This window comes from Melospiza melodia, chromosome 18 (genome assembly GCF_035770615.1).
Source record: "Melospiza melodia melodia isolate bMelMel2 chromosome 18, bMelMel2.pri, whole genome shotgun sequence".
In the NCBI taxonomy this organism is placed as follows: Eukaryota; Metazoa; Chordata; class Aves; order Passeriformes; family Passerellidae; genus Melospiza; species Melospiza melodia.
The window spans coordinates 8,010,664-8,026,405 of NC_086211.1; the positions used below are offsets into that span (position 1 = coordinate 8,010,664).

At 48.8% G+C, this 15,742-nt stretch overlaps 1 protein-coding gene across 1 annotated transcript in view; it reads left to right on the plus strand.

Annotated features, from left to right (window-relative positions):
* Positions 1-14,471, plus strand: part of SYT17 (synaptotagmin 17) — a 34,674-nt gene extending 20,203 nt beyond the window's left edge. The window contains exons 7-8 of the mRNA XM_063171934.1: positions 529-684; positions 13,436-14,471. Of these exons, the coding sequence (XP_063028004.1) occupies positions 529-684; positions 13,436-13,632 (353 nt within the window). The 3' untranslated portion in view covers positions 13,633-14,471. The remainder of the gene's footprint in view (positions 1-528; positions 685-13,435) is intronic.
* The last annotated feature ends 1,271 nt before the right edge of the window (positions 14,472-15,742 follow it).

A 15,742-nucleotide genomic window follows, 5' to 3' on the forward strand; every position in this document is an offset into this window, starting at 1 on the left:
GTGTGTATAGACAACAATAATGAAAGTATTTGAACACTTACTCTGGGGTACAGTGGAGGGCTTGCCAAATTTAAAGTAAAGGCAGAGGTGAGGAGCCAAGAGCTTTGGTCTCCCTGTGCTGTGAGAGGCAGCCCCTGGGCACTGCTCCCTGATGGAATTTTGGTCCCTTTGGGCTGTGCTGTGAGAGGCAGCCCCTGTTCCCTGCTGGCCCTGGCCACTCTGCCTGGAGCTGCTTGGTGCCTCTGTGCTCAGGTGGTCTCCCCACATTCCTGCCCCAGCCTCTGCTGCTGCCAGAATCTTGGCATTTCCCAAAAAGAGCAGCCTGTCAAGGCTGACATTAGCTGTGGTTTTGGCAGGGACTGTTTTTAATCTGGCTGCCTGGTTTTGTGCCCACTGCAGTCTCTGGGAGCAGCACAAGTCCCAGCCCTTTCCAAAGGCCATTTCCCAGCTCAGTCCATCCCTGTGGTGAGCGGTGCTGCTGACTCATGATCCCATAACACAGGGCCTGTGCTTTGTGCTCTTTGCCAGATCCCTTTGTGAAAATCCAGCTTGTTCACGGATTGAAGTTAACAAAAACCAAGAAGACCTCCTGCATGCGGGGCACAATAGATCCCTTCTACAACGAGTCCTTCAGCTTCAAGGTCCCACAGGAGGAGCTGGAGAATGCCAGCCTGGTGTTCACAGGTCAGTGTGGTGCTGCTGGCAGCAGCTGTGGGTGTGCAGGGCTCTGCCTGTCCCACCCTGGGAGGTTAAGGGGCACTCTGTGCTCTGCAGAAGCTGTGCCAGCACTGCCAGCCTGTGCTAGACTGGAAATGGGCAGAGGAAGAGGAGGAGCATTAATTAATTGCCCTTCTCAGGGCACCCAGCCTGGGCACAGAGTGAAACCTGAACAGAATGAGAGGACAGCAGTGAACAGTCACAGAGCCCAAGCACTGGCAAAATAACTTCTGGTTCTTGCTGTGGTTTGCTGGTGAGAGGGGGCACCCACAGGTGTTCCACAGTGGCCTCAGCTGTTCTGTGAGCAGGCCTTGCTGGTGCCTTTGTTTCTGAAGGGCTGGCACAGCTGAGATGGACCCAGGTACAGAGCCTGGGGCCACGGGCAGGCTCAGAGCTGACCTCAGCTCTGTCAGCACTGGAGGTGCTGGCTGGGATAGGAATTTCTATTTTGAAGCAGTTTCTGTGTCTCCTGTATTTGTTCTCAAGGCATGAAGGCAGGCAGGAGCGGCAGAGCACAGGGCTGCTGTCCCAGGCCAGGGTCCTGCTGGGGCTGGTGGCAGTCTCTGCCCTTCCCCACCCTGAAAGCCTTGAGCAGGGCTGCAGGGACCCCTCTGAAGGGTGGGGGTCCCTCCCATGCCATGGCTGCTCCCCCTTTGGAGCTCAGGCACCACCAGGAGCAGGCTCAGAGGGACTGGCTGGGGGGGCCCACACTCTCCTACCACACTGGGCTCTCATGCTGCACAAACACTTCTTCTGACAACTTCCCATCATTTCTTTTGCTGAAAACAATCTGCCTCTGAAAGGATGTATTTTGAAGCATTTTTTAATTTTACTTTTCACATGGAAGATACAGGTGTCAAAGCTGGTTCAAGGAGCCTTATTCCAACCCATTAATTTGTTTTCAAACATGTTGGAACAAAAAGTGATGCTGATTAGCAGCTTAAATGTTGCCCTTCATACTCAGAAATTTCCTCAGCAGAACACCAGTAATTAATCACTGCTTGGCATGCATGTCAGCCTGGCTGCACCTTGCATGTGCAGGGATGGGTTTGCTCCTGGAGCTCCCGTCAGGTGCTGCTGTGACAGGCCTGAGTCACTCCCTGTGCTTTCCCCTTTGCTGCTGGCAGCAGAAGAGGCAGAGAGAGCAGGGCAGTGCCCTTGGAGGGCGAGGGGAGCAGCGCTGCCCAGCACAGTGCATGGAGCCAGGATTGATGGGTGTTTTTCCCTGTGCAGAGGGGAGTATTCCCAGGGAGCCAATGGGAACCTGGCTGATTCATCACCCTGTGCCACACAGCACTGAGCCTCTGAGGGGGGCTTCATTTTCTGAGTGACATACTGCTTGCTGTGAGTTTGCAATAAATAATCCCGGGCCAGAAATATCTCCAGCAGCTCCACAGCTGGGAAGGAATGTGCAGAGCTTTGGGAGGACCAGTGTGTCACAGACATATTTTATGAAAATTCCTTCTGCTAGGATCTTTTTCTCCTGAGAAGCTTCAGCTTCTCCATGTTTTGCTGCTTTGGAATGTGGTTTGGAGAATTGTTTACCCAGCACATGAAATTGTTTTTACCTGATGACCAATGACAGCCACCTGTGTCAGGGCTGTGAGCAGCCACAAGATTTTATTATCATTCCTTTCTATTCCTTGCAAGCCTTCTGATGAAATCCTTTCTTCTATTCTTTTAGTAAGTTTTAATATATCATTTTCTTTTAATATAGCATATATCATAAAGTAATAAATCAGCCTTCTGAAACATGGAGTCAGGATTCTCTTCCTTCATCCTGAGACCCCTGTGAACACCCCCAAAGCAGTGAGGGGTGAGGGGCAGGGTGGGCATGGCGCTGCCTGGGCTGGGGCTTCTGCTGTGCCCAGGACACTCAGGTGTGAGTGTGGGGTTGGTGTGGCCAGCAGAGCTGGAGCCAGGGGTGCTGGTTGTGTTTCTGTGTGTACAGCCCTCTGCTGGGTCAGTGCCTGCACTGTCTGCCACAGGGATCTCTGATCAGGGGACGTGGTGGTGGTGGTGAGGATGCTGAGCCACGTTCAGTGTCCGTCCCAGTGACAGAGTGACTCCTGATGGTGCTGGGGCTGTGTCCCCAGTTTATTGCTGTGTGCATCTGTGGGTTCTGCTGACATGAGTTTCTGAAGGTCTGGGGTTGTGGTGTTCCCCACAGAGCTCCCTCTTGGCACCTCACAGTATTATTCAGCTTAAGGGCTCGTCAAGGGCTTTGGGATCCTCTGTTAAAAGATAATCAGGAACAAATGTTTGGCAGGATGGGTATCTTGCAATGTGAGATCTCTCTTTTGCATCTCTGCATAGCAGGGGTGTAGTTTTGTTTTGCTTTTTTAACTTAGGTGCTTTGGGGTTCTTTTTTGCTGCAGTGATGGTTCTTTCTGTTGTGTGTTTTGTTTGGAATTGTTTCTTATTTCTTTTCTCTTCTAGTCCATTAGGTCAGTTAATTAAATTTGCTGTTGAGTCAAAGTCCAATTGAAAAGCAAAATAATCCTGCTTGAAGGGTGGGTGATGATGCTTTGAATGGAGAGAAGAGAGAGCTGTAAAAGCAGCCATGGGAGCCAGAAGTGAGCATGTCTTCAATAATTTAAAGGAACCTTTATTGTGGCTTTGTGTTTTGGACCCAGTTTCCAGCTGTCTTTACATTGGCTTGGCTTCATGGAAAGCCCTGGAGCTGTGCCAGTTCCCATCAGCTGGGGCTCCTGGACACTGCACAGCAAGGCCCCATCCACACTAAGTGAGATGAATTTTGTTTTCCCCCCTGTGTGTTTTTCTCCTGTGCATCTTGGATCCAGCCGTCTCTGTTCAGTGCACTCTGGTGTGGGTTTCTCCACCCTTTGCTGTGAGTTACCAAGGGTTGTGAGTGCAGACAGATGGTAAAGCACCATCCCTGCTCTCCTGGAGGTGCTCTGCAGGGCTGGACTCCACACCAGGCTCAGAGCTGAAGCACAGCTGGGTTTGGAGAGGGCTCTGGGGCTCCAAGATGATGTGCCCAGGCACAGCTCTGTGTTAGCCAGGACTGGTTGGGCTGGATCTTTGGCCTTTCCTCCTCCTCTTCAGGCACACAAGGATTCAGTATTGTCAATTATTGGTATTTACAGACGAAAATGCTTCTCCTTCCACCCTAGTGCAGGACACCCTGTCCCAGCTCTGCCTTCCCTCTGCTCCTTCCTCAGATGCTGCTGGGGCTGTCACTGACCCACAGTCCCAGGCCAGTGCCCAAAAGGAGGTGGGATCAGCTCTGGTGGAAATGTTTTCTCCAGGAAAAGCATCCAGGGCCAGGATTGCTACTGCAAGTGTTGTCTGTCACAGCTCCTCCCCAAAGAGGGTGAAACCAGGAAAGCCACTGTACTTATAACAAGTCTGATGAGCTGACCAAAAAAAAAAAAAAAAAAAGAAAAAAGAGTGAGGCAACAGCTGGTGGAGAGGATGTTTGATTTTCATTTACTTCATCAAACAGGTTGTCTAGGTAATGAGCAGCCATTTACATGTTGTAACAGAAATGCACTCTTTTGGGTGGTTCATTTTTGCACTTTCTGGGGGTTTTTTGGCAACCTGACACAAATCCCCCATCTCCTGCCTGAGTGCAGGCAAGTCATGGTCACCTCCTGCAGGGAAATAGGGCAGGCTCTGAAAGGTGGGGTGTTCTAGACATGAGAGCAAACCTGCGAGCAAAGGTGTTGCTGTGTCTGATGGCAGGGGGAAGGTGGAGTTTGACCCTGACAGCAGCACTGGCAGCTGCTGCCAAGATCAATTCCATGAAGAAAAAAGTATTTGAGATGCAAGTGCAGCCTGTGTGCTGGGAGGGCTGGATGGGCACCCACAGGCCCTGTGCTCTCCCCACTGAGGGATTTGGGGCTGTGCAGTCAATCTCAGTCTGTCAGAAAGCTGGGGCTGTGCAGCAGGAAGGCAGAGCTGAAACCTGAGCCCTGTAGTATTTTGTTAATGATTATAATGTTGTTAATAGCAATCATCAGCAATGCTGTTTGCACTGCAGTAAAGCCCAGATGGCCCAATAAAAACCAGCAGCACTCCAGGGCAAACTGTGTCTCAGTGACTCCTCAGCATCTTCTCATCACTTACCATAAAAAAAAAAAAACAACCTTCAGCACTCACAGGGAGGGGATGTTTGTCTCCCCCAGGTCCTCGTGGTGGCTGTGTGTCTTTCTCCATTTAAATGAGCTGTTGGAATGTTTGCATGGCAGGATCTCTGGGGTTTGTTACACAGGCAGAGTCCCCAAAGAGGGAGAAATCATCTCCATGCTCTGGGTAGATCATCTCCATGCAACTGTAGAGGGAAAATCTGCTTTTCCTTCTGGCCTGGCTGGAAGGGCAGCTGGGCTGGGACAGCCCTGGGGCTGAGGGAGAGCAGCAGTGGGGCTGACCCTGCTGCTCCATCCCTGTCTGGAAGGGAGCCGTGGCTCCAGCAGGGCAGGATGCTCTGCCTGGGACAGAGGGAAGCAGGCTGGGCAGGGAGTGCTTGTTGGTGGAGGGATTGACCCAAAATGTGTGACCTGCACTGGTGACATCTTCACAGTCACTGCTGCCTGGGGGTGCAGCTCATGGGCACTCTGTCTTCTGCTAGGATTTGCTGATACTCCTCACTGTTCAATGTTTTAAAAACTGGCAATGTCTCTGTTTTCTGTAAATATTTAGGACCCATTTTCCCATTTTATTTATTTTTTTTTAGTATTTTTGTTCCTGAGAGTGTGGAGACTCTGCAGAGCTGTACCTGTGGTTTCAGTGGCTGCAGCAGAGGAGCCCTGGCAATGCTGTCAGGCCCCTCTGTGCTCCAAGTGCTGCAATGTGTGTCTTCAGACCCCTGCACAACTTTAATGCTTTATTCCAGGGCTCTAATTAACTTTCAGTTAATTAAAATAACAGGTTGCTGTTCACTAGCAATATACCTGGTTCCTCTGTTGGCTCATTTGCAGCTGGCCTTTAGGAAAATATGGGGACCATTTAATGAAATTTGTATTTTGAAAGGGGAAGAAAAAGTAACTCTTGGTGTGTATTGATAATGATGCAGTTCTGGGTATTGGGTGCTTTCACTGAAATGTTTTCTCTGTGAAGCAATGCTGCCTGTTTCAGCAGGATGCAGAGCTAGTGGGGCTTTTCAGTGGTGTTTTCTTAATTAACAGACTGATTTCCAAATGTCCCAATCAGCTGAGCAGGTTGAAAGTTTATAAGGTTTTTGTCCTGAGGCTTCTCCAGGAATGTATCTGAATTCAGATTTCCCTGGCTATGTGGAAGTGTGACCTGGAGATGCCAGCATCATCTCCTCCAGGGATGCAAACCACCATGTCTGGAGTCACCACACATCTGCAGTTTGACCTGCCCATCTCTCCTTTCTCCTCTTGTTTTTGCTTTCCCACATGAGAACCCAACAATCATTCAGGCATTTTGTCTTTTGCACACAGATATAGGGAGGAAATCTCTAATATATGAGCCAAATTAAGCTGTTTTTTTCCCATGCAGGAATGCAGGAAGAGGATTTGGTTTCTCTTTTGAAATACTATCATAACATCTCTTAGATGGAAGGATAATTAGACAACTCACTGCTAGAAAATTGTTTCTTGTCATCTATTAGCTATGTCTTTTGCAAGTATTGGACTGTCTGTATATTTCCCATATCTAGAGCTCAGAAGCAAAATGTAATCCCTGACTAAACCTGTGTAATCCTATCTTAGCCAAAGGAGAAAAAATGGAAAAAAACACTGATGTCAGCACTGTGTTTTCTGGGATTTATACCTGTTTAATTTAGATCAGAATTTGCCCTTTGTGTGTGGTGTTATAAAACACTCCATCCATTCATGCAGCAGCCACCATATGGTCCTTGCCCAGGTCTGGGGAGGGCAGGGAGCTCCTGGCTGGTGCCTCCTGCCCCCAGGCCTTGCTGCAGCTCTGGTGGCCCCACAAGCTCCTGGCAGGGGTTTGGGGAGATGCAGGGCAGGGGAGACCCCTGAGGCCCAGCAGAGCCCCTTTACAGCATCTCTTTGTGCATTTCCACATGTCCAAATCCCCTTTGGGAGGAGAAGGGGCCCCACCCTCTGCATTTCAGTCCCTCTGTCCTTGCTGGGCTCCATGGAGGTGCTGCTGGAGCAGGGGACAGCAGAGGGGCAGGCAGAGATGCTGGGTGGGGTCCTGCAGGCACAGTCCTGTCTGGGGGCACTCAGGGAAGAAGATGCTCTGGGGTGAGTTTGGCTTTTTGCAGCAGACTGACTGCTTTAACAAGGAGGAGTGAAATGCCATTAATCAGGGTGAGAGCAACAAGATGCTGACCCTTCCTGACCCGATCTGTTGCTTGCTTAGGAGGCAAAATTAGATTCATCAAGTCTCCTGACTTAGTTAATAAGTGTACTGCATCTGATGTGGCAGCAACTGCCTGTCCTGGAGCTCTCTGGAATCTTTTGATAATCTTTTTCTCCTAAGGAAGGGAGCAAGCCCTCCTCTCTCCAGGCTGATGATAGGTGCTTGCTCCTTTTGCCAAGCCTCTTCATTTAAGCAGTGCCATGGCTCTGCTGCCCTCAGCCCTTCATCTTGTTTGGCTCACACTGCAGTGAAAGGAATTGTTCAAACCCCTTGTAGGGCCATAATCTGCCTGTGTATCAAAGGAAGAAAAGTCTGGGTGGCAGGAGCTGCTGTGGCAGCAGAGCAGTGTCTGCAAATGGAATGTCTGTGCCTGGCCTGTGGCTGCCTCAGGAGATGGATGGTGCAGGCAGAGGCTGCCTCTCCTGCATGGCTGTCCCTGCCTGTGTCTGCAGGCGCTGTGTGGCTCTGGTGTTGTCAGGTGTGTAAATGTGCTTTGTTGGATCTTTGTTGGGCTCACAGTGCAGAGAATTAAGATGCAGTTTTACAAAAAAGGGGAATTAGAAGTGGCAAAAGGCAGCCACAGACACTCCTTTTCAGTATGCTCTGGGCTGTTGCAATAGATGATCCCAGCCCATTATTCCAGTGTAATGATGAGGTAATTTCATGAGGTGTCATCCCCGCTGCCCTTGAGCTCTGCAGGACACACTTGAGCATTCACAGCTCCCCTGCAGCCTGGATCCCTGTGTCTGCTCCAGGATTTCCCTTCCCCGTGTGAGAGCAGGCTGTGACTGGCACACTCCTGCTTTGGGGTGCATGTGCAGGGAGGAGCTCCCTGTCCCTAGAGGAGGTTTCCAGAGGATTCCTGGGGGAGGTTTCCAGAGGATTCCTGGGGGAGGTTTCCAGAGGGTCTCTTGCTGTGGCACTGTCCCTGCGGCAGCAGCTGGGTCTGTGTGTGGCCATGAGCTCCAGCAGTGCCGGCTCCCTCTGGAGCTGGGCAGGTGCAGCCACTGCAGGGGAAGGCTGGAAAGAGTTTAATGTGCTCATCAGACCCTGGTGGAGATTAAACTGATAAATGGGAAACCACGGCATCTTCTCCCGTGCTTTTCTCTCCTCTCTACTAAATATGACAGGCCATGCTGGAGGAGCAAGGGCAGGGTTTGGGCCATGCCTGTGACCTTCTCAGTGTGGATCATTAGCCCAGTTGCTGCTGCTCCTCCTAGCACCTCTTTGTGCTAAACAGCCTTTGAACATTGATGGCAAGCAGTTCAGGAGCAGCTTTCAGTCCTACTTAACCTGGCAGGTCAGCCCCACTGGCTGAGGCCCTGCTGGGCACAGAAAGGGCTGGACACTGGGCACTGGCTCCTGCCTGCCTGAATGGGCAGGTGTGTGAAGGGGGCACTTTGTGAGAGCTCACCAAGGGCTGAGGCTGAGTGGGAAGTGCTGAAGTGCTGATGGGTCAGTGCCAGCAGGGATGTGGTTCTGCCAGAGACACCACACAGTCCCATGAGATCCGTGTGCTCAGGGGGACTCTGCCCCTCAGCTCCCTGTGTGCAGCCTTGGGCACGTTTTTGCTGGTTTTTCTCTGAGTTACATGTTTTAGCTGCAGTGCAGGTGATGGTGCAGGTGGCTGCAGAAGGGTGAATTGTTGGTGTGGAGCTCTCCACGCTGACATTCCCTGCTGGTGCTGCGGGACAGGCAGCAGTGAGGCGCTGTGTGGCCATACAGGGCAGAGCAGCACGCCCAGAACTGCTGAGGAATTGCTCAGTATTGCTGAGGAACTGCTGAGGAACTGCTTGGCACACCTGGCAAAGCATTTGCAGGAGATGCAGATGTTTCATGACCCCAGCTGCAAGGCTCAGACGTGTCCCCATCCTGTAAATGATACTGATAGCCTTGTAGTTACCTTAAGGAAATTTTCTTAGTTAATGCTCCTCCCTGGCCATTCCCAGGATGCTGATGTGGTCAGTCAGAGGATGAATGGTTTTCTGAAATACCAGATTAAATCCTGCTGCTGCAGGTGGCTCACAGATGATGATGATTTGCAGTCATGCTCTGCACAAGTGCTCTGTGTGCAGCTCTCCGTGCAGAGGGAAGGTGAGAGGCATTTTGGCTGGGTCTGGTGCCAGGGCTGATGCCAGCCAGGCAGGCTCATGGCTTAATTACCCAGTGAAAACAGCCGACTGGCCAAAAGTGATTCCATGTGACTGAGGCTGGTGGGAGACAAGGGCAAGCTCAGGCAGATTTGGAGCTCCAATGCCCACTGCATCCCCTGGGCAGCAGCTCTGGGCTGTGCAGTGCCCTCAGCCAGGCTGGGGGCTCAGCTTTCCCTCCTGTGCAGGAGCCCAATGGGGAACATGGGCCCTGACCCCAAAGGAACAGTTCGGTGGCACCCAGGCCCCCATCAGTGGGATATGGATCATTCAGGAACTCTGCATCAATATGTTCATAACGTGAAAATGTTTTATTTACATCATGTACCTTGTCCTCAACAATTCAACTCTTTTAATGGATATAAGTAAAGGTGATTTGCTTCTGTATTTCAGCATTTCTGTTATAAAGAATGTCTTTTTAAGAAGCCTTTCTGTTTCCAAATGTGTCCTTCTGAAGAGCAGCTGCAGAAAGAATTGGTTTGACCTCTGCTTCTTTAATTGCTTTTTGCTCTATGTTGGCCTAGAAATGGATGTTGCTATTGTGTAAATTACTGTGAGGGTGGAAAAAGAGCTCATGAGATCAGGTGTGTAGTTTCTGTCAGGAAAATATGCTTCTTAAATGGAAAGCAGCATCTACTAGTTCATAACCAGAGTCTGGATCAGTCTGAAAATCACAAATGTTAATTACTCTATTTTCTGCTATTGAGCAGCTCCATGGTGTCACTGTTTCTGTGGACAGGGGCAGATTGAATCTGAAATTTACTATGAGCTCCTTTCAGACTCTGCCAGGGGATGTTCAGACATGAGGGAGCACAGCTCAGTCACACACCTCGACTCAGCAAATCCTAAATCCTGGCCCTTTAGCAGGGAATACAGCAGTTAGCCTCAGAAAGGCATGCCCTTGAAATTAAAAGGCTCTGACCTGATGGGTAGAGCTGAATTTTTGGCACACAAAGACCTCTCCTCATCTGAGGAAGCTGCTGTGGTGAAGCTGTGAGTGTGGAAACCTGAGGTCAGCCTAGTGCAGCCTCTTTTGGTCTGTGTGTGAATGAGAATTTGGCCTTGCAAAATGCCTTCCCTGCTCCTCAGCAATGAGTCTCTGTGCTATCTACATCACTTAATGATAGAAGCAACAATGCTTGTATAATTAGCCCAGTAATACCCCAAAGGACTCAGCATGCTAATTACCTGACACAATGAGATTAGCAGGTTGCATTACAAGAATTCAAAGTACTTGGATCAACAGTAGAATGGCAGGTGCCCTTAGTTAGCACACCTGCTTGTTTTACAGTCCTGGCATGGAGTGTTTTTGAAGAATCAGTATGCCTGGGGTGCTTCTTCTCCACTGTTAATTTATCCTGTGATTAATTGATGGCCTGTAAGGCTTCTTGGTTTAAATTACTTGGTGCTGTCTCCCAGGATTAGGCTTTATCATCCTTAATTTTACCCAAAAAAAACCCCAAAAACCCAACAACAACAAGACCAAAAACAAACAAAAAAGGCCACCAAAAAAAAAAAAAAAAAAAAAAAAAAAAGAAAAACATCCTATTGAAAATTTTGGTTTGGGGGGATTTTTTACGTGGTTTTATCATAATATTTGATTTCTGTAGGCTAATAAATCATAGCAAAACATTTAGTATAGTCCTGCTAGCTACACCTGTGATCCATTGCCTTGTAGGAGAACTCATTAATAACCCAGACAAGCTGTGTATTAGTTGGAGATGGATGGCTTAGAATTCCTGACTGTGTCCTCAGAAGGTGGCCTTTGCAAAAAACACCAACCTGGCCTCTTGACAGAGGCACTTACTTGATAACATGTCCTGATGGCATCAGCCCCAGATAACTGATGGTGACAGGCAGAAGAAGAGATTCAGTCTTCCTGCTGGGGTGGTGAACCCCAGATCATTTCTAAATGTCACTTGAAGATGGACTTACAGGGCTCTGAGTTGCAGGGCAGATTTTTCAGAGCAATTATTTGAACAAATTACTTGGGCATTTGAAGGTTTTGCTGTCACCTGAAAAATCCACAGGTAATTTGGTGAGCAGAAGCATCTCTGCCCATAAACTGTGTGTGTCAGAGCTGTCAGAGGGGATGGAGTGAGCTGTAACCTGGCACTGCTTGATCTCAGGGCTGCACTGGCAGGTGGACCCAGACTGGTGCAGGGGTGAGGAGCCAGCCTGGCAGAGTGTGGAGATGGCAGAGGGGCAGGTTAAAGTGATGCTGGTCCCTTGGGGGTGTGTTACAACAGGAGATGCACATCCCTGACCAAGGTGTGTGGTTGGAGTGGGGCTGAGTGCCTTGTGCTCAGTGTCCTGCCTGCCTGAGAGGGTGTGCTCACACCAGGGTGATGCTATGGGGGCTCCCAGAGCTGGTTTTGCTGCCAGTGCTGGCTTCCAGCAGCCCTGCAGGGCTGGTGCTGCTGGCAGGGGCTCCATGCCAGGCTGAACATGCTCTGGCTGCACCAGCCCAGCTGGATTTGGAGCTCCTGTCGACATTTGTCCTTAAAAATCCCTCTCTTTCCTGAGGAGATTCTTAAATCGTTGATATTCCAGGCAGTGCCTGTGGATATCCTGGCTTCAGCTTGCAAAGACTTCCTTTCAACTTTTTAATGAGCTGAGGCAGGGCTTCAGTTTGCAGCACACGCAGTGCTTTTGCTGCTGTCTGGTGGGAGGGCTCAGCCTCTCCCAGGATCAGGCCCATCATTAGGGTTTGCTGCTGTCTGCAGCCTTTCCTTCCAGCAGACTGGGCTAATCCCAAGGACAGGGTGCTGGGCTGGTGTCTCCCCCTCAGCTGCTTTCCTGGAGGTTTAACAAGTAGCTGCAGTGATAATTATGCCAGATGTTGCTGTGTAAACACCCTGCTGACAGCCTGGCCTGTGTAATTCCTGTCTGGAGCAGGGCAGGCTGTGGGTTAGCACTGGAGTGCTTTGTGCAGTGTGTTTGGAGGAGGGCACTTTGAGATGCTGCTTCTGCACTTCCCCAGGGTCAGGCTGCTGGGCTGCTTTTGGGATTTTGTGATGGCCAGGCAGAGTTTTGGCACTTCTTTATATGATGTAATTTTCCTTCAAGGCTGGACAGGACTTTGAGCAGCCTGCTCCAGTGAAAGGTGTCCCTGCCCACAGCAGGGGGGTTGGAATAGGATGATCTTTGAGGTCCCTTCCAACGCAAATCATTTTATGAATCTACTTTACCTACTCATGGTAAATACTGTGGTAACTGTGGATTTGTGTCTCATTTATTTGAATTGTATTTCAGTCTGTAGTACAGCTTATTTTAGTCCTTCCAAACTCCTGTTTCTAACATTTTTAAGATGCTGAGTTCCATACAAAAAATGCTGGCACCTGGTGTCACAGACATATTTTATGAAAAATCCTTTTGTTAGGATCTTTCCTCCTGAGAAGCTGAGAGGCCTCAGGAATGAAATGTAAACAATAATTATCTGCTGCTGTGGAATGCAACGGGTGCATCTTTGATTGGTCTCATGTGGTTGTTTTTAATTGATGGCCAATCACAGCCCAGCTGTCTTGGACTCCGTGATCAGTCACAAGATTTTATCATCATTCCATTTTCCTTTCTATTTCTTGCTACCCTTCTGGTGAAATCCTTTCTGCTATTCTGTTAGTGTGGTTTTAATATATCATTTTCTTTTAATATAATATATATAATAAATATATATTTATATAATATTATAGATTTATGTATTATATAAATCTATAATAATATATAAATATATATTTATGATATATATATCATATACATCAATATATGTGATATTATATAGAATATATATTTTATGTATATATATTTATTTAATATATTTATATATAATATATATTTATTTAATATATTTTTATATATTACAATATATTATAATATTATATATTACAATAATATTGTATATAAATATATATGATATTATATATATCATATATATTTATATACAATATTATTGTAATATATAATAATATTATATATTGTAATATATAATAATATTATATATTTTAATATATATGGTGTATTAAATAAATATATAATATTATGTATTATGATATATAATATATATTTTTATATAATATATATCATAAAATAATAAATCAGCCTTCTGAAACATGGAGTCAAGATTCTCATCTCTCGTCCTGTGAACACCACCACAACCTGGCACGTGCTGTGGGGGTTCATCTGTGTTTGTTTTCCTGGGGCAGGGCTGTGCTTTTCCCTTGACCTGTGTGTGTTTCTGCTCTCCCCAGTGTACGGGCACAACGTCAAGAGCAGCAACGACTTCATCGGCCGCATCGTGATCGGGCAGTACTCGACGGGCGCCCCCGAGTCCAACCACTGGCGCCGCATGCTGAGCGCGCACCGCACGGCCGTGGAGCAGTGGCACAGCCTGCGCTCCCGCGAGGACTGCGACCGCGTCTCGCCCGCCTCCCTCGAGGTGACCTGAGCCGGGTGCCCCGGGCAGGGCGGGCGGACGAGATGAGAACCGAGCCGACCACTGAAGCTCCCGCCTGACACCCCGCACGCGCCCCGCGGCAGCTCCGTTGGATTCGCGCTGGCACCCGGCTGTGCTGGCCTCGGTGACCCCACTGGGCCCGGCTGTGCCCCCGGGGCCGGGCAGCTCGTGCCGTGGCGAGCACGGAGTGGGTGCAGGAGCTGGGAGTTGCCTCTGCTGTCCTTCCAGTCCAATTCCATGGCTCATCCTCTCGGAGATATAAGTACCCGTGTGCTCTCGTCGGTGAACGTGGTAATTAGGCTAGAATATTTTTTTAAATGGTAGAACCTGTGGTGAAATCGATTCTGACTGCAGTTTTGTCCTTGTAGTAGTTTTAACAGAATTAAGCTGCTGTTAGTGTGTGTGTTTGTGTGCCCACGTGGGACAGATCCCCTGTCCTGTCAGTGGTGACCTGCCAGTCTCGATAGCAGTCTGTGTGTGCAGTAGATTCAGTGCTGATATAGCAAAATAAACATTTCCAATAGCATCTGTACTGGGAAAACCAGCTCACGTCCTTTCAAACATGTGCTGTGCAAAAAAACACCTGCTCCAGGGACTTTGGCGGTTAAGAAGACCCAGAAACCACAATTTTAATCTCTCACAGACTGCAGTGGCTCTTTCTGTGTTGTGTGTGTTTACCCAGGTAGTTCTTCAGGTCACCAAGTGAACTTAGCTACAGTCAAGCTGTCCTGTTGGTTGCTTCTGTACATTTTATTTTTCCACAGCGTATTGTCTGGTATGATGGAGATTGTATATTTATTGAAAATAAAATTCTATTTAATTGTGCCATATACTTGTGATACTTGTTGAATTCACCTTTGTGTTGAGCTCCTTCAGTTATGCTTATGGCAGAAAAAAAGCCAAAATGTTGGCAGTTACCCCATTGTCACTCACTGCAGATGAACTGGGAGCAATTTGAGAGAAACTGGGCTGCTGGAGGTAGGTGTGGAGAGTGAGCTGGATGCCTTGGTCTGGCCATGGTGTTCCCAGCCAGACCCCAATAACACCCTGGGGGTTGGATGTGTCAGACTCCAGGGATGGCATGTGGCAGGATGGGCAGCACTCATCTCCCTCCTCTATTCATTAAATGAAACCCCCGTACCTCTGTGCTTTTAATATTTTGATTTTTGAAAAGGAACAACAACACACATGACTATTTCACCTGTTTATTATTTATCTGCTACAGTTAGGGACAGGTGAGTCTCAAAAAGCAAAACAAAACCCAACCAAACCAAAAAAGCTCAGTGCTTGCTTTGGCAGGTGTCAGTGTGTGGGTCAATAATCCCTGCTGCTGTCCAGGTGTTCCTGCTGCAGGGCAGGTCTGTGTAGTTACTCTGATATCAGCACCCCTTCAGCACTTTGCCCATGCACCTGGCTCCTGCTGCTCCCCAGCACAGCTGCTCTGTGTCAGCAGCACTCAGCAGCAGGGCACTGGTGCCTGCAGGGCTGTGCAGGGCCATCTTCTTCCTGAGCACACTGTGGATGCTGGCCATCAATTCTAACCTGCCTCTCTGCAAGGGGAATTTCTTCTCTGTCCTGCAGTGAAGTTGATGGCAAATCTGTGTTCTCTGGCATCCTCCTGGTTTGTCTCATCAAAAAATCACAGTGGAGAGGGACCCCACAGGCAGTCCTGGGCAAACGTGTGCTGTAGGGGGCTGATCTCTGCCTGTAGCTCACAAAGGCTCTGGCAAGGTTTCAGCAGTTACTCTGGTTGACATTAATATTCTTCCATGTGGGTCCTGTGGACAGCAGAACGAGCTCAGGACATCCATGAGAGCAGACACAAGCTTTGCTCAGCACTGGGGATGAAATGTGAACAGAGAGTAATCTTGCCTGAGTCTGTCCTCGAAGTCATGAGGTGTCTGTTCCACAGGAGGAGCAGTCAGGATGCCAAAGGGTGGTGAGGGTGCCCAGAGGGAAGGTCAGTAGGGGCAGAACAGAAGCAGACTGGGGAACTGCTGGCCTGCAGAGCAAACAGAACAGCGAGGGAGGGAGAGGAGCAGGAGGGATGAATCGTGGCCATGCTGCTGGGGCTGCAGCCAGCAGGTGAAGCACATCTGAT